At 37.5% G+C, this 22,537-nt stretch overlaps 1 protein-coding gene across 2 annotated transcripts in view; it reads right to left on the reverse strand.

The window, feature by feature from the left end:
* LOC126475111 (1-phosphatidylinositol 3-phosphate 5-kinase) overlaps positions 1 to 22,537 on the reverse strand; it is a 372,610-nt gene that overhangs the window by 26,946 nt on the left and 323,127 nt on the right. The window contains exon 24 of one of the 2 annotated variants that reach the window (XM_050102695.1): positions 2,277 to 2,399. The exons of the other annotated variant lie outside the window; for it this stretch is intronic. Coding sequence (XP_049958652.1) covers positions 2,277 to 2,399 — 123 coding nt within the window. The remainder of the gene's footprint in view (positions 1 to 2,276; positions 2,400 to 22,537) is intronic. 2 annotated transcript variants of the gene reach the window in all.

Below are 22,537 nucleotides of genomic sequence, written 5' to 3' on the forward strand. Positions count from 1 at the left end.
GTTCTTGGCAGATGCTTGATTGCTAATATTACCATCCATACGTCCTACAAAAAATATAAAGGGCACTCCAAAGACATTAGATGTATCATAAATTTAGTTATTTTTATTTATTTCTCCCTGGATATTAGTGTTAAGAAACATCATTTTCTCTGAAAAATATTACCACTATATTATGTATCCACAATAGTCATGGTCTCAGAATTTGTGTTTTTTATTGCATTATTCAATCTCCATTCATCATTTGTTTTACAACAGACAGTGTAGATTTTGGACTGACAGCATTAACAAGCTTAAAGTAAATAAACAAAAGATTAGACATGTGTCATGTAACCCCACCCCACAAACCCACACTTAAGGGCTTACCAATTTCCTCTATTGAGGTACTTTAGGAAAAAGGAAATAAAAATATGTAATTTTAAAATAACAAAAATAATAGTCTTCACCAATACAAAATTAACAGCATGTAAATGCTCATTAAAAAACTGAGCAACATGTTTACATGATTGTACAGGTAATAACATAAATGTTTTCAAAATTTCGACAATCTGCTATTTTGTGTTTGTGTATGCATGCTGCTGCTATAATGGTGTCAGAAAGTTCAGATATTATTTAATTTATACGAGCTTCGCAAATAGTAGGAAATGCATAAAATGAATTTTGATTTTTCTGTGCAGTAACGCATTTTGTAGAGTGTGTGTGTGTGTGTGTGTGTGTGTGTGTGTGTGTGTGAGAGAGAGAGAGAGAGAGAGAGAGAGAGAGAGAGAGAGAGAGGGGGGGGGGCAGGGGGGCAGAAACCAGTTGAATTATATAGTCTCATACTGAGCTATTGGATGTAACGAGAAGTCAGAGATTTGTTTCCCAGTCAACTGCAACTGTCATCTCTTTTTCCTTCCAGTCTACAGATTCTTAATTTCACGGGTTGCAACTCATCTGACTATTAGCATACAAATGTGCAAAGCTGATTTCATTGTTATTACAGGCCTACACAGTTTTGTGAAATTTAATACTTTCCTGGTTGAGTTTTGGATGTTTGTAACTTGTTGCCACAGTATTTTCACACACTGGGTCTTTTGTCCATCTTCATGTGAATACTGTTGAAAATGCACCAGATCCCCTATTTAAGATCTTGACGACATATGCATGGTGTACTCAGTTGACGTTGTTTGAGTGCAGGCACCTGTGCTGCAAGTTATAACGCTGTACTGTATGCCCTTTATGGTGAAAGCTCACCCCGATATCAGATCGATTGCTTTCACATGATAAAATCACAAAATGATGGCGACTACACATAGCATGAAGTTTTTCTATTATGAGATGCAGTATTTAATTGGAAAGCACCATCTTGATTGATAAGGGACTCAGACAGTTGTTTAGTTTCGTTGTATTGCAACAAATGACTGGTAAAAATACAGTGTTTGTTGATAGCAGACTTGCTGGTTGGGTGGAGGCAATTATGCTGCTGGTCTTCCACGGTACAATCCCAAATAATGTGCATCATTTGCCGTGTGTAAGATTTGCTGCACTTGCACAGAATCCTGTTAACACCTGCCTTGTGCCACTGTAAGTCATCTTTGATATATCTCAAAATTGCAAAGATTTTTCACAGAGGATAAAAGATCACATTGACCTTATGTGTTCTTAATATTCTACCTTTTTCTTTAGAAACATTTCCAAAATATGGTAGATAAGTTGAAATCTCATCCTCTTCCTTGTTCTACGATTTGCACTTCTGTAGCACACTTTGTACCTGCCAAGATGAATATCCACTGTTCAGGAAAACAGTCTGTACATGCTCAAGTTCAACTTGCAGATTTTCATATATGAGATGGTATAGGCTCTGTTGAAGACCCTGACTATATCAGTAGGTTAAAGCTCAATTACATAGTTGGTTTCAAAGAATAACATAAAAATATCCTTTTACACTTTTAGTATATTTGTAAAAGATGATCAAAAATGTGATTTTCATGTGTCAGTATTTGGAATGTTTCCCTGTTATACAAGAAGAGCCAATATTACTACACAGATTTACTGCCAAAGTTCTGTTAAAAGGAATGAAATAAAGTCTAAATTGTAGAGATATGTATATATCTGGTCTAGTACACAACAAATGCATAAACAAGCTGCAAGCTGAATACATCTACTATCACTGGAAAATAAGTTGACTGATTACAACTACAGTAGAGTCACAGGCCATGCAATTTTTAGGAAGAAAATAAGAAAAAAAGAATAGAAACCACACAAACACAAAATGTTATGAGGAAGAAATATGAACAAACCTAGTAGATGCACCACGCAAGAATGAAAGAACTCCAGAACGTCGTATTTCAGATGTCTGCTGACCACTGGTAACAGTATCTCGCTCACTAACTGCACCAGTAGATTTCCTCTTGTGAACAGGACTATCAAGTCAACACAATACTGAATATTATCTTGATATCATAATTAAGAATGGAGGCAATAAATTGTAAGATTGAGGTTTTAGTGTACTACGGTTAGTCAAATAAAATTAGTAGTAGAGAGGCACTGTACCACATGCAAACGTTACAAGCTACTGTATTTAAACCTTTTACTAACACAACAAACAGTATGCCTAAAGACTGCCAATTCAATATTAGAAAAAAGTAATTGTCTTTTCCATTTCTGTCTTGTGTGGTGCCTCTCTAGATCTGATAGATAGCTATGTCTGTCCTCTAAACGATGTTGTTTAGCATTTCCTAACCATCTATGACTGCGGTAACAACAGTGAGACCGGTCTTATGTATGGCAGGATGTCAACTACAGATGTGATATGAATAATACAATTGTTTTCACTGAGATTGACCTGTCATAAGCATACGCAGCGCCATTTTTATGAGATGTGAATGTACACTTGTTAGTAAATTTAGCTATATTAATTACGGACATTTGAGAAGAATTACAATTTTTAGCATATGTCCTTAGCATACCACTTTAAGTAAGCTTGATATGACAAAGTTTACAATAAAGAATTGGTCAAAAAGACTGCAATATTGGGACTAGATCATAAGAAATGTATAAAATTAATGTCATAAATACAAGAGTGAATGAATGATTTAATACTTCAAGCAACAGAAAATCTAGGATGGAAAAACGACAGTATGAAAAGAAACACAACATATATACATGCGTAAAACACACACACACACACACACACACACACACACACACACACACACACGGCCACTGTTGTCTCTCGATGCCTAAGTCTTAATCTGCAGAGATGACAGTGACCATATGAGAGTGAGTTATGCATGTGTGGATAAGAGTGTGGTTGTTTTGTTTTGTCTATGTCCAATTAAGGACGTAGTCTCACAGCTCATAATTTTGAGCAATTTTTTTTTAAATGTGCTGTCCTTCCACGCAATACCTTCTCCATGAAGTGAGAAGTGGCCAATTATTTTTATATTGTGATTTATGTTCCACACTAAGGTAACAACTTTAATCTAAATGAAACTGACATTCTGCGATACCATTACAAATTGTACGATACTACTATGAACTGCAGTAATAATTTACCTATATTGTGGCATGAGATCTGGCATAGGCTTAATGTCTGCCTGACTGTCTGTTTTGCATGCTTACTCTTTATTAATATTGAATTCAAGAGGGCAAATGGAGGTTACTTAAAGACATCCCAGACATTTATAATCAGCAGCACCCAGGTAAGCAAGTAATCTAGAACGTAAGTGTCATTGCCTTCATTATGAAGAAAGGGTCCATATTTTCAGTAATTTGTGATAGTGTATTCTTTCGTTGAAATATTGAACCCAGAGCTGTGCTGAATTATTTATATGCATCTCCCTTCTTCTCAGTAGCACTAAAATCCTTGGTGAGCCTTGGCTTCTTCAACAATCTTCTTCCACACTTCTCGGTTATTTGCTGCTCTTTTCCATCCCTGGACTCCCATACTGGTGATATCCATTATTATCTTATCGATCCATCTTCTTCTAGGTCTCTCTTTTCACCTAGCTGAATGGATCACACCTTTCATCATTTTCTTTGGAATTCTATCCTCTGCCATTCTCTTCATGTGTCCAAATGCATTTGCTGTCCTAAAATTTCCAGCTGTTTTTGGAAACTTTTGCTATTTGCGATTGCCCACACCGGTAATGATAATCAAGATCTAACATACCATAGCAGCTACTTTTTTCCCTGGAATGGCTTTTGAAAATTTATGTAGAAGTGAAGTGATCTTTCATGAATGCATAATACTGCCTGTATTCTGTTACACAATGGTAGTTTAGTTTTAAATAACAATGCACAATTAGGGCATAGGCAGAGGGTGTATACCAGCAACACACATTATCTTGTTGCAGAGCATGCTCTACAAAATGACTGTCATGACCTTGGTGTCTGTTTCACCCCACGTGCCATTTGGATTCTTCCCCCAGACACCAGTTTCTAAGAACGTTGCAGGTGGGAACTAGCACTGCAACATGTCCTTGGTTGTTGCCATTCACCTGTCCTTACTTTCCATTAATTCCTTCCGTCTCTGCATTTATTCACAGTAACTACTCCTTCCTTCATTTCATTTTAGTTTTCTACAGCTGTCATTTCCTGACCTGTCTCTTTTTGCCTTCCCCCTCCCATCACTGTTACATACAATGAACATAACTTTTCACTGTTACTAACTCAGGCATGATGTTTTAGTAGTAATCTCTGTCTTGTATATTACCCTGTCTTCCACCAATACACTCTCAGGTTTCCAAATCTCACCCAGTGCAGTCCTTAACAATCAAGTCTTTCCTTCTCATGCTGTCTGGTGAACCTCCTCTGACCCAGGGTTCTGGGTGGCTTTTCTGAACTGTACCCCTTTTCCTAAGCCTCTCCAGTCCTTTTCCTTCACCCCTCTTTCTTCCCATTCATTTCTTCTGCCACTGCCTCCGAAAGCTTCTAAGAGTTAAACCTTTTTGTGTGTGTTCTCCTGCCACTTGGTGAGTGGATTTTGTATCTATCCATTTACATTGTAATACATAATTAGTGTTAATCAAACAATGGAAAATCCAGGATGGAATGTAACAATATCATGACAAGGAAAGTTGCTACTCACCATATAGCGGAGATGCTGAGTCACAGATAGGCTCTGGCCTTAATGGCCAAAACTTTAATTGTGAGAGTCTTTTTGTTGTGCCTATCTGTAACTCAGCATCTCCGCTCTATGGTGTGTAGTAACTTACCTTCTCATAATACAACTAGTGTTAGATAGAATGGATTGAAGAAGTAACACTCTAGGAAACTGCAAGACATCACTGATGATCATAACTAACTATTACTAACTGCTTAGTACTTGAGCTACAGTGTTAGGTGAATGGTTACCTTTATTCATTCCATTATTTGTATTTCACCGAAGATTTCCAAAGATCATACTACTTATATACAATTAGTTACTACAATTAGTCATGTGAGATACTTGTTTCGTGTCTTCAATTACTTGTTAGTAAAGTGATAATTTTAAAAGCAGTGATGAATGAAAGATAGCAGCATAACCCTAGAGTATCACCAGGAGCTGATAAACAGAGCAATTAAGAAAAAAAAATATGTTACCGGTATGTAATTTTCTTTCAGTGAAATTGGATGACAAAAAAATGTCACAGGACTTTACATTCAGTGGAATGAGAGATATGTGTGTATTCTTATTACAGTAAACTGGTAGTAGTAGTATCTGATCTTCAAAACTGTTAGGATAGACAGTTTTCTTACAGTTTACAAATTGCTAAGGGGTGTAATAATACAGATGCTTTTGGTCCGAGACCATTTGCAGGGTTCTGACAGAAATGCAGTGAAACCCCTGTTTTATATTTTCATGTGGTCCAGACTCTAAAAACGCAAAATTGAGGCTAATGCATAATCGAGGAAAATGTTAAACCCCCCAAAATACGAGCAAAAACATATGTTATTGGCATATATGATTAAAAATTGGAATCCTCTCCAACACTTTGTATAAAATATAAGTGAAGGAAATTAAAGGTACAATACAATGTTTATACAATAATTTGTGGTAATGAATTTCATCAGTTCTTAAAAAATTACAGATGTGTTACAGCAAGAAAAATTCATAAGAAAATTGAAACTGGTATATGGATACAAGGGAATCAAGCTATGAGGGATCATCCTTTGTGTTCCAGGCTGAATTGGGTTGATGTCAGCAGATATAACAGGCCAGGCTATTCAATTCACTCTTGTCTCCTGGAGGAAGGCGTGCACAAGGATGAGTGTTGTGTGCTCTCATGAATTATTATCTTGAAAGATGAGCCCATTGTAAAATTGTTGACTGCAGGGTTCCACAATAGGTTGCAGGATCCTGGGCTGATTCTGAACAGTTTTACAAGTCACCATCAATAGCAATGAGAGATTTCCAACATCTGCACATGATTCTGAATCAAAACATGATTGCCCTACCACCTCACTGCTGAACCCATAGGACTGTATGCCCGAGACTGCATTGGTACCTGATCAGCACCACACTCTTCTACTACAACCATCAGACAAATCCTGCACTTGTCAGTGAAGATAACCTGACGCAGTTTATCCAGGCTTTGTACCAGGTGTTCCCTTGCCCATGTTTTTCACGTACGATAGTCCTGGAGGTTTGTACTGATTGTAATGGATGCCTAGAAGGCAAATTAATTGAGTGGAGGCAGTTCCGCACTATCTTGCTCAAAACAAATCTTTCAGATGCCTCCAAAATGATAGTATGCATTTGTGTTGCACTGTTATTTGGGTACCTATAAGCTTTGATTTGTAGGTAGCAGTTGTCAGATATTGGTATTATGTGTGGACATTCAGAACAACACAGATTGTAAGACTTGCATGTCTCATGATATTGGTTAAACGTGCTAGTACTATTACACTAGAGTACACAAATTTCATGGGCAACTTCTTATGCAGACAACACCTCTTGCTGTAAAGTGACAATTCATACATTATCTAAACTTGAAATGTCCCTTCAAGGCATGCTGACAGACAGAACTACATAAAGATGCCATACTGTCCCATTCACATTTGAAGAAAGAGTTTACTCTTCTGAACTGCACTGAAAATGCCACACACACACACAAACACACACACACACACACACACACACACGTAGCTACATTGTGCCACACAATCAAATTGTACTGGAACTTTTCTTACCATAAATGTAGAAGAAGTTGTAATGCACCAGAAGTCCAAATGTATTGTCTAATAACAAATGAACTAAAACATGTTTGACAGGTTCTATCTATATAAGTATTTAGTGAAACAAGAAAATCAGTAATAATTTTTGAGGTAGCTCTTTAAAATAAATACTGTATTTAAAAGAGAAAAACAGAAACTTCACTAGTCACAAAATTTCTATAAAGCTACGTACCAACTTTACCAATATTTGAAGACAATAGTTCCAGAAATTTTAAAAAATATATATGAAAATGAAGCCTTGAGCTATGACCAACAAATTTTGTTTATATCTATTTTTCCCAGCTTTGCTAGACCGGAAGCACTGTTAGGTCACTATGTTTGTCAGGACTGTAAGAGCATTTTGTTTGTCATTAGAATTGTACCAAGAAAATGAATGACAGCACCACGATTTGGCTTAGTTATTGAAAATGCTTAAACAGCCCTTCTGGTAATGCAGAAGGTAAGATCTAAATGACACACATTTTTAATCTGTCAGACACATCAAATCAATGAACAATGAATAAACAGCATATCCTTAAAAGAAGTTTTGTCACCAATTAAAATGTCAGTGTCACTCAATAAGGTCAAGGAGTAACACCATGATAGGTTGAAATGAAAAATCCATGTGCCTCTGAAAATTTTGGCTGCACAGCTCGGACAACTGTAAGTGGATATAAGACTGCTTTGATTTGTTTTGTAAGTGCAGAGGAAATATTTTCCTTGTGAGGCATCTGAGGTAAAAAGAATGTTGCAAGACAGTCAGAGCTAGAACTGTTTCAGATCCAGAAAACATCAAATGTTCCATTGACATGCTTTTCAAGAGCCTTGAAGAAACTATGTTAAATACTGAGAAACAATAGTGTCTGGAACAGAAATGTTTGATCTTTCATCAGGAAATACAGCCACGCATGATTGTTTTTTGACATCATGGTATATATGGTATCAGTGCACAAACTGATGAAACATTAATCTATTCACTGAAGTTGCCTACCACTCTTTCAGTTGCTGAAGTTGCCTACCACTCTTTCGGTTGCTAATCTAAAAAATTTATATGAAAACCTTTTGATATGAAATTGTATTTTCTCTGTAGTTGTTTTGCGAGCACTAGAGAGGTACAATGTGGATGGCATAATGGCTTCAAATCTTAAATCATTTTGAACTCAAATAGAACATCTTTCATTAGAAATATGCTAAGACTTCCACCCTTTAGAGGAGTATGAGAGCTGTTCAAAAAATTCTGGATCATTCGTAATTTCGTGCCAATGGTGTCCAGCAAGAGGCATACCAAGACTGCTTCTGAAGTGGACATGACATTGGGAGCGGTGTATCAATTGTGGAGGAGAGTATTTCAAAGGAGACCATGTGCAATAAATAAAAAGTAGATGTAGAAACATTTTGTGGACAAAGTTCCAGAATTTTCTGAACAGACCTCTTATGCACTGTTTTGAAACTTCTTGGCACATTAAAACTTTTTGTCAGACCAGGACTTGAATCTGGAATCTTACTAGTCCAGCACATATTTTTAATCTTCCAAGAAGCTACAATCTGATAAGTTATTGTGAAATTCTCATATGCACACTTTTCCCACTTACATTTACAAATAAATCAATTACATTAGATCTTTCACCTACTGCTACAGCCCACATACAGTTAACACTGTCCATTTCCCTGAGTTCTGCTTGTGTACTATGGTGGTTTCCATCTTGGAAAGAAAAACAAAGAGAAACAAAAAGAACAAGAAGAAGATTTACAGCATTTATGACAAATTAGATTTATAAACTCGAATGAAAGATCCACATAGTTTTTCAGTCTTCACGTGATGTACAATATTGCTGTTATAAATTTAGTTCTGGGAGAGGCATGAGAAGGGGGTGCCGAAGGGAGGAAAATGGCAATGGAGATGTGAGGTGGGAAAAGAGGAAAAAGAAACTAAGAAAAATTCCAATAATGGATTTGTTAGTAACTGTTTAAACATCATGATGATGAGATGCAAGTTAAGGAATTATAGTCATGCATCACTTTCTTGAAGTACTCTGATTTGCAGTTCTTTTACTAAGTCTTCTGGAATCAGATTACACAAAAGATATAGCTGGTTTTGACTGCTAAACTGATTGTGATACCATTTATATGACCCAAGGCTGAAAGGTACAATAGCAGGAACTGTACGACGACTTTAAAAATTGTGACGATACAATTTATGAGACACAAGGCTGAAAAACATAATAAAATAATTTTGTTTAGAGGATGGTCACAGTGTCCCCATAAGGTTCTATGCCTAGCCTGTCTAATTCTGATCTGATTTTCCCATATTTTTTTTACAAAATACTGCACGTGATTTAAAGATGATTTATACTGATAAACTATGGCAGACACCTGTCCTTATCCTATTTCTGGCAATTTTAGGCCATTTTTTTTTCCCCAGTTATTTGATTATCTCTGTTTTTGCTATACTACTTGTTTTATAAAAATCTTCTTCTAACATCCAGAAGTTCTCTATTCATCTCACTGCAAGCTAAGTTACTTTCTGCTGATTATGAATAAGCTAGAATCTTTGTCAGTTGTTTCAATCTAGTATATGTTGTAACTTTTCCAACTCGTGTGCAGCAGGATAGTAGGTCACTTATCAATAACATAATCATAGACAGTTCTCAGGCAGAAACAATTAATGTGTACCCAGTTGTTAACGGGCTATCTGATCATGATGCATAGTTAATGGAAATAACACATATAGCACCTTACAGGATTCAGGCAGGTTCATACAAGGTAGGGAGGCTTAATAATGCGAACAGGATACAGAGCTTTAAGTGCAGCCTAGAAGAGGTAGAATGGGATGAAGTATGCACAGAAAATGATGCTGATGCCAAATTCAATTTATTCCACCATAAATTTATCTCAATATTTGAGAGTTGCTTTCCTGAAATGTTATCCAAAAAAGCCATAACAAAGTCAAGTAAGCCTTGGATTACTAAGGGAATTAAGATATTGTGTAAGAGGAAGAGGGAAATATATGGAGAGGCCAGAATAAGTCAGGATCCGACGTTACTTGCTTACTACAAAAGATACTGTAATATTTTAAGGAAAGTCATTAACAAGTCGAGAAGCTTGTGTGTTCTGACAGAAATTAATAATGGGGATAATAAGATTAAAACTATATGGAATATTGTCAAATGGGAGATGGGGCAGCCTGACAGTGCACAGCACACTATAGTAATAAAGCTAAATGATGATATTGTGAGTGATAATTCACAAGTTGCAAGTATTTTTAACAATCACTTTGTGAATATAGCAGCAAAGATAGGGTTAAAGGGTTAAGTTGATGAAGCAAAAAAATATGTTAAAAATGTTAGTCCCCAGGACTTAGGCAGTTCGAAATAACACCAACATCCTTCACTGAAATTAAGGGAATTATCAATATATTGAACAGCAAGAGCTCATGTGGTGTTGATAGAGTCTCTAACAGAATTTTAAAGTGTTGTTCTAATTTAATAAGTGGAGTCCTTAGCGATATATGTAATGCTTTACTGGCAAAGGGAATTTTTCCAGAGAGATTGAAATACACAATTGTCAAACCTCTTCATAAGAAAGGGGACAAGAGTGACTTAAATAATTATAGACCAATCTCATTGCTCCCTTCATTTTCTAAAATATTTGAAAAAGTTATGTATTCAAGAGTAGTCTCATGTTTAAGTGAAAATAATTTACTCAGCATGTCACAGTTTGGATTCCAGAAGGGTTACTTGACTGAGAATGCTATCTACACATTTACCCATCAAATAGTACAAGCCCTAAATAACAAATTATCGCCAGTAGGTATTTTTTGTGATTTCTCCAAGGCATTTGACTGTGTGGATCATGTCACACTCTTAGAAAAACTCAGGTTTTATGGAACTGAATGTTATGCACACAGCTAGTTTGAATCATACTTAATGAACAGAAAGCAAAAAGTTGTGCTGAATAGCACAAATAATGTTGGAAAGGTGGTAAATTCAAATGAATGGGGAGTTATCACAAAGGGAGTCCCACAGGGTTCAATTTTAGGTCCTCTGCTGTTCCTTATTCACATGAATGACCTCCCACTTAACGTTGAGCAAGTGGAACTAGTACTTTTTGCAGATGACACAAGTGTTATAATAAATCACATACCAGAAAAACAGCTGAAGATATTGTTAAGGCTGTCTTTCAAAGAATTATTAAGTGGTTCTCAGAAAATGGACTCTCCCTTAACTTTGAAAAAACTCACTATATCCAGTTCTGCACACCGAATAGAGTCATACCAACAATTGATGTAGCATATGAACAGGGCTCAGCTAACAGGGTAGATTTCACCAAATTTTTGGGTGTTCACACTGATGACAACTTGAGTTGGAATAAGCATATTACTGAGCTTCTCAAACAACTAAGTTCAGCCTCTTTCACTCTTCATATAATCGCTAGTCTTGGTAATAAACAGATCAGCCTCCTAACGTACTTAGCATATTTCCACTCAATAATGTATTTGGAATAGTTTTCTGGGGTAACTCACCACTTAGACAAAGTATTGATTGCACAAAAGAGAGCAGTGAGAATAATTAGTGGTGTTCACCCAAGGACGTCATGTAGGCACCTTTTCAAGGAGTTACGTATTTTAACTGCACCATCAGAGTACATATATTCGCTAATGAAATTTGTTACAAATAATCTATCTCAATTCATGAAGAACAGTGATGTTCATATGTACAACACTAGAGGGAAAAATGACCTTCCTACCCATTATTGAAACTGTCAGTTGCTCAAAAAGGAGTACATTATTCAGCAACAAAAAGCTTTGATCATTTGCTCAACCACACAAAGTGTCTAGCAGGTAGCAGGTCAAGTTTTAAATCTAGCTTAAATCATTTCTTTTGGACAACTCCTTCTACCTCATGGACGGGTTTCTGCTTCAGAAATGGTAAAAAAAATTGTACCTCTACATGTAGTTGCATGTGTAGAACTAAAAATTTCAGTAATATTAATATCAGCATTGTTCATGTTTGTGTATATATCTCTTTTAATATGACTTGTTCCATGTCATATCGATAAAATAATCGGGAAAATGATCTATGGAACATGACATAACTAAAACTAAACTAAACCTAAAACATGGTATTTGTCTTGCTTTTGATAACATTCTCCTGCTCCTGATATGATCATAAATGTTTAATCTGCATTTTCTAGTGTAACTGAGAATGTCTGTACAAGACCTCACTACAACATTAACATCAATGTATGAGGGTAAATCAACAAGTGAAACAGAATATTCTATATTCTTAGGTGTTTCTATTGATAAGAAACCTGATCTGTAAGTCACATGTTACAGATTAGCTTAAACATGTAAGGTGAACTTCTGTGTTCTAGATAACAAATTTTTGAAATGAAACTGCCAAAAAGTAGAATTTCTTTTACTACTTTCACTCACTCTTGCCTTATGACATCACAGTCTGGTAACTTGTTACTGAGAAAAAAGTTTTGTTGCACAGAAATCTTTAAGAATAATAATATTGAATGTCCCATTCAGAAACACTTGTATACTGCCCTTTACATGCTTGGGCAAAATAACAATGGTGCCATAGAACAATTACTCTCTTAATGAAGTTTGTAGTCAACAATGAATCACAGTTTGAAAACAGTAGTTACATACATAAATACAAGTAGGAGAAATGATTCACTCAGTCTTAATTAACTCAATCTTATTGAGACAAAGAAAGGAGTGAGGTATTCAGCCATAAAAATATTTGTTCTCCTACTCAGACAGGTACAGAACTGAACAGATCCTAAAATTAGCTTCAAACAAAAAATAGCAAGGCGTCATTTTTTTGATGAGATAGTATACTACATTTGCAAAATTGACTCACTGCACATCTCAGCAATAGGTCACAATTATGATCCACAGAACATACAAATAACCAACTACTGTTCAATCTCTCGGTCTGTTCTTATGCTACACTGATTGCCTATGTAATTTTTGACTGAAGATTTTTCTTTTTAAGTTTTCATTGTTTTCAATTCCTGCTCTCCTGTTCTAAATTAGTGCTTCTGAAGCATAGATAGATTATGGTTTAATGATGGAAGTGTTATAATTCAGTTTGGTGTGTCTGGATTTGCACTTCTCATTGAACTATTGTCCCAAATGGCTAAATTAATAGGCTAGACACTTCTGTTTACAATTTCTTAGTTACAAAAATTTAATTTTAGTGCATTTACAGCTACAGCTACTCTAGCACAACTGTGTCTAGAAGATAACACATACTATATTGCGAAAATACATGGCAACATCACTGTCTTAAAAAAAGTGTGCAATATTTAGTTTACAAAATATCAGTAAATTTGTGCAAAACTAATTTTGTGTAACTTCAGTATTTCATATAACTGTTACTTGAATATTATCTAACTGAGTTATATGAAGATTTATCTCGATTGTGTAGTGGCTGTTATCTAACCTAACCTCTGTTTCTGCAGCAGTAAACATTTGCTTCTAAATTAAAATCTTCACCAATCATCACATAAGAACAAATAATTTTCTCTTATTCATTTTGTGAAAGTAATATTTCCTAAATAATGTCGATTCTTTTTCATAAATAAAGTTATATTTTGGGATTAATTTTCACTTTCCTTCATAAGTAAATTTCATTATGCAAGTATTTACATTAATATGCTACATTAAAATTATGCAACGCAATTGTCCCTACATAATTCTCATTCTTACAAATTTTATCAGACAATCCATTTTTGAAATCCCTTGGTTATATCTTTCTTTGAACAAATGGATTAACTTGAGTGTCCCAGTGGATAAGTATGCAAACTGCTGCAGAATCTGCAGAAATGGAAGCCAGTGTGAGGAATTCAGGTAATTTTCATGTGGGATGTTTTACTACAGCTTAGATGAGGAATGATGCTGCTCACTTCTGGAGATACATTGACTGTCATACTGTTACACAATTCTAGAAAAAGATCAGTGTATCTTGAAACTCAAGCCAGTGTAGCAGTGTTGTCAGAAAGAGTGTTTCTGCAGTAGTAGTGTTAGGTCCACACCAGAAGACTGGATTACAGTCAGGCCTTCCAAATCAGATACTGCAAGACTGATAGCTTTGTCTGGCTGTTTCCAATAGTTTCATTGCTTTTGAGGTCAAAAATAATTCAGAAATCTCAAGAATTTTTGAAGTAATCTGACAGTATAGAGCACAAAGAGCAAGCTAAATGTAAGAAGAAAAAGTTTTAAGAAGACTAAAAGGGTCTTACAGCTGGCTAGTAGTCATGACAGAGGAATGTCAGAGCTTCTTCCAAACTCTTTATGAAGTTATTACCAGGTAATTACTATTTTTAAGCCAAGTGTATGGTATATTGACGTGACTTGTTTTTGGCTTTTTGGGGAAGGATCTTGGACAAAAGGTCATGTAATAATAGTAGGGGATGCAGGTAGTGGTCTCGAGCATAACCTCAATTACACAGTCAAAAACGGCGCCAGGCACATCGCTGAGAATGTTACTCACACTACTGTGCAGATAATGTCATTCTTTGAGCAATATAATAAGCCCATCATGAAGCATTCTGTGGAACATGTTAATGCAGAGCCTGGAGAATCACTCATGGATGAGAAACATTCACACAGGGGTGAGATTGATGCGTCAACCTTGCTCGCATCATACACAGCATGGTTTGCATGTGATTGAGGTTATTTGCATGGCCATGATAAGCAACCAGTGTGGCCATCCATCCTATCCCAGTGATTTACAATATAATTACTAGATCCTTTTTAGAACAAATTTTTCCAAAACACAGAGCTGCAGAACATATATAGTTACAGCTGGTTCAGCAATTAGAGCAACAAAATGCTGAAGCTGGGACAAAACAAACAAGGATATAAAGCTTTAATAAGGTTACACAGGCTTAACTGTAATATCACCATTTGTGGGAACTTTAACATTAGTTTTCTAACAGACAGCCCTGATCAAGGGCACCAAGAGGTGATGATATGCAGCTTAGGATTATTTTCCACAGCAAAATTCCCTTGAAGGACATAGTGCAACATCTACTGAAAATTTGTTTTTAGATCCAAAAACCTGTAGTAATTTAGCTGTAAAACCAATAGTCCATGGTTTATACGACGTTGATGGTTAAATGTTATCAATGAAATTTACCAACCAGTTAGGTACAGGTTGTGGCCACACAGTTAATTAGAGAGCTGAGCACGTTCACTGAGTGAGACTAATGTGTGATATCTTTGCCTCTCTCTTCTTTGTTCAATTCTCTCTTTTCCTTCTATATGGTCAGTAGTGACTGAATTGTTCTTGTGTCATATGTTCTTGCAGAAGTGCAAAATAAATCGCTTTTATCCATCTGTACCAGTTACATACTGTTTTATTGTGGATAGTGTTCCCATAAGTGGTGACCTCATAAAAACAATGAATAACAAGCAGCACATCAAGTGTGAACTTATAACTACAGTTGTAACACACGCCATTTAAATGGGATAGCCAGTGAATGATTCACGCTGTGTAATCTTCATTCCCAATCAACCACAATCAATAAAAATTCTTTGGCACTACCAGACTTCGTGCAGCCTACAAAAGTTCTGCCCATTGGTTGCCGTGCAACATCCTCGCCACACATCAAAGTCTTGATACTGCCGTATATATTACAACAGTTGGACCAGTGGTTCATAATAACGGAACTTTCATTTACCACGCAGGGTATGTGTGATTATGATATACAGCTTATACTTACCACTGGCCCATTGGATGCTCAGACTCTATTACTGCTGTTGGACATTATTCACGCCCCCCCCCCCCCCCCCCCATCTCCCCCTCCAGTTCTGTGCAAATATCAAAACCTGAAAGATAAGTACATAAACCATATGAGCTATCCACACAACAGGTCCTAAATGATGATAATATTGTTGACAAATAATCCTCATACTTCTGGGATAATCTTCAAACATCAGTTACGGAAGCTGAATTTCTGGTACAATTCTGTGCCTTGTGCAGTTTAACCAACAACCATTTGCACTAAAAGTGCTGTAATTTCCAACAGCACTGGTGACACGTCTTCACAGTTGAATGATCCTCACAAAATTTAGAGCATTTTACATAACGACAGTATGGATGTCTCAGTGATGGTTTTACCCAATGCTATAAAAGGACAATAGCTTTTATTAGTGGAATAGATCTGCACACTGCAACAAGACTCAAGTGCTCTCCAGTGGTAAATGAACGACCCACAGCATTGACTCACAACAGCTGAGGGAGCAATGACCATCAGAGGATGTGCAGAAGGATCAACAAATGGATACCGACTTGGTGTTTGTATCATGCACATTTCAGACCACGAGTAAGGAAATGCATGCCTCCATGGCCACCCAAATGATTACAGCAACTGGGTAGGTTTGACCGATCATGTAGAGAGAAATGCCTATCTACCAACGTTCTCAGAATTCATGGTTCACCACAAGTGTGTGATGCTTCTGCCCCCAACTGCTGACACCCAATACTCATCAACAACTCAACCAAAGGATCAGTCTTCATGAACAGCACTGACTAAATAAATGGATGTGAAGCACCGGCACAACACAATGTTCCAGGGACATTTCATGGGTCACACCAGTCATATGTCAGAGACGTGTATTATGCACACATGTCATCAACTCTGGGTGAGGCAAAGTGTATTACCACTGTGCACCTACATGTTTTCACGGCACAATGACGGCTCCATTAAATTTCAGGTTGCAGTCACATAAATACCACTTCTCCTAATAGTCAGCTCAAATTGAAGAGGGCTGAATGATATGTTGCTGTTGTTGTGGTCTTCAGTCATGAGACTGGTTTGATGCAGCTCTCCATGCTACTCTATCCTGTGCAAGCTTCTTCATCTCCCAGTACTTACTACAACTACATCCTTCTGAATCTGCTTAGTGTATTCATCTCTTGGTCTCTACGATTTTTACCCTCCACGCTGCCCTCCAATGATAAATATGTGATCCCTTGATGCCTCAGAACATGTCCTACCAACCGGTCCCTTCTTCTTGTCAAGTTGTGCCCCAAACTGCTCTTCTCCCCTATTCTATTCAATACATCCTCATTAGTTATGTGATCTACCCACCTAATCTTCAGCATTCTTCTGTAGCACCACATTTCCAAAGCTTCTATTCTCTTCTTGTCCAAACTATTTATCGTCCATGTTTCACTTCCATACATGGCTACATACAAATACTTTCAGAAACGACTTCCTGACACTTAAATCTATATTCAATGTTAACAAATTTCTCTTCTTCACAAACGCTTTCCTTGCCATTGCCTGTCTACATTTTATATCCTCTCTACTTTGACCATCATCAGTTATTTTGCTCCCCAAATAGCAAAACTCCTTTACTACTTTAGGTGTGTCATTTCCTAATCTAATTCCCTCAGCATCACCCGACTTAATTCGGCTACATTCCACTATCCTCGTTTTGCGTTTTTTGATGTTCATCTTATATCCTCCTTTCAAGACACTGTCCATTCCATTCAACTGCTCTTCCAAGTCCTTTGCTGTCTTTGACAGAATTACAATGTCATCGGCGAACCTCAAAGTCATTATTTCTTCTCGATGGATCTTAATACCTACTCTGAATTTTTCTTTTGTTTCCTTTACTGCTTACTCAATATACAGATTGAATAACATCGGGGATAGGCTACAACACTGTCTCACTCCCTTCCCAACCACTGCTTCCCTTTCATGCCCCTCCACTCTTATAACTGCCATCTCGTTTCTGTATAAATTGTAAATAGCCTTTCGCTCCCTTTATTTTACCCTTGCCACCTTCAGAATTTGGAAGAGAGTATTCCAGTCAACATTATCAAAAGCTTACTCTAAGTCTACAAATCCTAGAAACGTAGGTTTGCCTTTCCTTAATCTTTCTTCTAAGATAAGTCGTAAGGTTAGTATTGCCTCACACGTTCCAACATTTCTACGGAATCCAAACTGATCTTCCCCGAGGTCGGCTTCTACCAGTTTTTCCAATTGTCTGTAAAGAATTTGCATTAGTATTTTGCAGCTGTGACTTATTAAACTGATAGTTCGGTAATTTTCACATCTGTCAACACCTGCTTTCTTTGGGATTGGAATTATTATATTCTTCTTGAAATCTGAGGGTATTTCTCCTGTCTCATACATCTTGCTCACCAGATGGTAGAGTTTTGTCAGGACTGGCTCGCACAAGGCCATCACTAGTTCTAATGGAATGTTATCTACTCCCGGGGCCTTGTTTCGACTCAGGTCTTTCAGTGATCTGTCAAACTCTTCATGCAGTATCGTATCTCTCATTTCATCTTCATCTACATCCTCTTCCATTTCCATAATACTGTCCTCAAGTACATCGCCCTTGTATAGACCCTCTATATACTCCTTCCACCTTTCTGCTTTCCCTTCTTTGCTTAGAACTGGGTTTCCATCTGAGACGTTTGTACTCCTTTTTGCCTGCTTCATTTACTGCATTTTTATATTTCCCCTTTCATCAATTAAATTCAAAATTTCTTCTGTTACCCACGGATTTCTACTAGCCCTTGTCTTTTTACCTACTTGATCCTCTGCTGCCATCACTACTTCATCCCTCAGAGCTACCCATTCTTCTTCTACTGTATTTCTTTCCTCCATTCCTGTCAATTGTTCCCTTATGCTTTCCCTGAAACTCTGTACAACCTCTGGTTTAGTCAGTTTATCCAGGTCCCATCTCCTTAAATTCCCACCTTTTTGCAATTTCTTCAGTTTTAATCTACAGTTCATAACAAATAGATTGTGGTCAGAGTCCACATCTGCCCCTGGAAATATCTTACAATTTAAAACCTGGTCCCTAAATCTCTGTCTTACCATTATATAATCTATCTGATACCTTTTAGTATCTCCAGGATTCTCCCATGTATACAATCTTCTTTCATGATTCTTGAACCAAGTGTTAACTATGATTAAGTTATGCTCTGTGCAAAATTCTACCAGACAGCTTCCTCTTTCATTTCTTACCCCCAATCCATATTCACCTACTATGTTTCCTTCTCTCCGTTTTCCTACTCTTGAATTCCAGTCACCCACGACTATTAAATTTTCGTCTCCCTTCACTACTTGAATAATTTCTTTTATTTCATCATACATTTCTTTAATTTCTTCATCATCTGCAGAGCTAGTTGGCATATAAACTTGTACTACTGTTGTAGGCGTGGGCTTCGTGTCTATCTTGGCCACAATAAGGCATTCACTATGTTGTTTGTAGTAGCTTACCCACACTCCTATTTTTTTTATTCATTATTAAACCTATCCTGCATTACTCCTATTTGAGTTTGTATTTATAACCCTGTATTCACCTGACCAAAAGTCTTGTTCCTCCTGCCGCCAGACTTCACTAATTCCCACTATATCTAACTTAAACCTATCGGTTTCCCATTCTAAATTTTCTAACCTACCTGCCCGATTAAGGGATCTGACATTCCACGTTCCAATCCGCAGAACGCCAGTTTTATTTCTCCTGATAACAACGTCCTCCTGAGTAGTCCCCGCCCAGAGATCCGAATGGGGGACTATTTTACCTCCAGAATATCTTACCCAAGAGGACGCCATCATCATTTAACCATACAGTAAAGCTGCATGCCCTTGCGAAAAATTATGGCTGTAGTTTCCCCTTGCTTTCAGCCGTTCGCAGTACCAGCACAGCAAGGCCGTTATGGTTAGTGTTACAAGGCCAGATCAGTCAATCATCCAGACTGTTGCCCCTGCAACTACTGAAAAGGCTGCTGCCCCTCTTCAGGAACCACACGTTTGTCTGGCCTCTCAACAGATACCCCTCCGTTGTGGTTGCACCTACGGTACGGCCATCTGTATCGCTGAGGCACACAAGCCTCCCCACCAACGGCAAGGTCCATGGTTCATGGGGGGAAGCTGAATGATATAGGACAGAAATATGATATAGGACAGAAATATTAGGAGAAGAAGCTAAATTGATGCACCTGCACTTTAATGGAGCTGCATTACTACTGGTTAAAAACAAACAAAATCTGGCCAACATTTGGCTTACAGCTGCTAATGGCCCCAAAATTCATACTTTTGGGGAGTGAGCTGTTTTTATCGATCTAGGTTTCAAGAAACCTAACCTTTACAGTGAGCCTCTACACTACTTGTCGTAATGGAATCAATCCTAGGTACTGATTCTCTGCATCACTATAATGTCATATATCCTTGCAACAGACACATATCTATATTAGTTCTGAAACTAGTAAATAATATCTGGGCAAAATGAATAATGCTCGTGCCTGTCATTACACTTTGTCATGTGGTATAGCACAATCTAGTGATGCTTCAAGCACTACCACACAGGATACCAAGATATCTGACATGGATTCCAGTGGTTTCAATCCTCCTCATCACCCCTCCCAATTACAAGCTGGATGATTTTGAAACTCTAGAGTGTGTATATCTTGACATAAAAGAAAAGTTATCATCCCTGAGGGAAAAACAAACATTATAATGGAAAATATAATGTTTCTTTCCAAATTACGTGCAGCAACAATGGAAGTAGAGGCTGCTCAAGGCGAGTTCCGGGGCTCCACCACAGTCTGTATGAGTGAGCAGATTGCTTGAGTTACTCTGGTCACACCTGTTAATGAATGGTTCTTCCTATTGCTGCTGTTGTGAACCATGCAGGACATCCCACTCGGACTACACTTGGACATCCTGTTGCCTTCAAGGACTACAGGCTAGCGCCTGACAAGTATGCAAAACGCAAAAAGAGATTGATGAATTGTCCGCAGCTCGTGGTCGTACGGTAGCGTTCTCGGCTCCCGCGTCCGGGTTCAATTCCCAGTGGGTCAGGGATTTTCTCTGCCTTGTGATGACTGGGTGTTGTGTGATGTCTTTAGGTTAGTTAGGTTTAAGTAGTTCTAAGTTCTAGGGGACTGATGACCATAGTGCTCAGAGCCATTTGAACCATTTTTTTGATTGATGAATTATTGAATGTGGAACTAATCTGGCATTCTAACAATAATTGGGCATCACTTTTACATGCAATGAAAAAGAAAGATGGCTCTTGGAAGCCACATGGAGACTACTACACATTAAATGTATAGACCATCCTAAACTGTTATCCAGGGTCAACCATACAAGATATCACTTGTGTATTAGTGGGAGAGATAGTGTTCAGTAATATCAACAGATTTCTAAAATCACTGCCACCATTCCCTTTGGACTGTTTAAATACTAACATATGCAACTGTGCCTAAAGAATGTCACTCAGACGAGACAGCATTTTCTGTTGGTGATGTGCTACCTGGACTTCGCTTGCTTATTTAGATAATGTGTTTGTGTTTTCAACAACATAAGTGAAGTGTGAAAAGAATTTACAATCAGTTTTCAACAGCTCTCAAAATATCGGTTGGTGATCAGTGAGGACATACGCATCCTCCAACAATTGAAAGTGCAGTTGCTATGACATTTGGTCTCCTCTTCCAGCATCACTCCCCTCTAGAATACGTTCAGCTCAATACAACTGATGCCACAGCCAAAAGATTTTCAGCAGCTGTACTGTTTTCTGGGAATGGTCAATTTTTACATATGCCATTTATCCCATACGGACCCACACAGGTGCCTCTCACTACAGCACTAACAAGACTTAGTACCAGCGGCCTACTGTCCCTTTCTTGGACATTGGAGTTGCTATTTTTATAAGGTAAAGGCCAGCATGAGTAACAGTGTGCTGTTGGCTCACCCTGTGCATTCAGCACCTCTCGCTATCGTAGCAGATGCTAGCCAGTTGGCAATTAAGAGGGACACTTCACCAACAGGTCCATGGCTCATGGCAGCTGCTTGGATTTTTGTCTCAGAAGCTGTCATGTTCACAGATGAAGTGGAGTGGTTATGAAAGGGAACTGTTAGCCATTTATTAGGCTATTACATATGTTAGTCTGTATGTGGAGGCTCGACCGTCATTGTGTTTATAGACCATAAACCTACAACATCTGCATTTGCACTACCCTGGGAATCCTTTTCACTTGAATTACAGTTGCTGGGTTTTATCAGGCAAATCACAACAGACATCAAAGATGCAGATTATTTTTCTAGATTTACAACCATTTCTAATGATATCAACTACACACTAGTGGCAGAGGCACAAGTCACTGATACCCAATTATGTGGATTTATGATCAACCAAGGCACTGGACTGGGACTAAAAAGGTTTCTTTTAAAGTTCTCTTAAGCCTATTTTGTGGAGTGACACCTCCATAAAAACAGCCTCACCTGTTTGTACCTCCTGCTTTTAAGAAACAGGTTTTTGATTTAATATATAACCTTGTGCACTCAGGAGGGAACTACACAGTTCGTATGATCACTG

This window comes from Schistocerca serialis, chromosome 4 (assembly GCF_023864345.2).
Source record: "Schistocerca serialis cubense isolate TAMUIC-IGC-003099 chromosome 4, iqSchSeri2.2, whole genome shotgun sequence".
Classification (NCBI taxonomy): Eukaryota; Metazoa; Arthropoda; class Insecta; order Orthoptera; family Acrididae; genus Schistocerca; species Schistocerca serialis.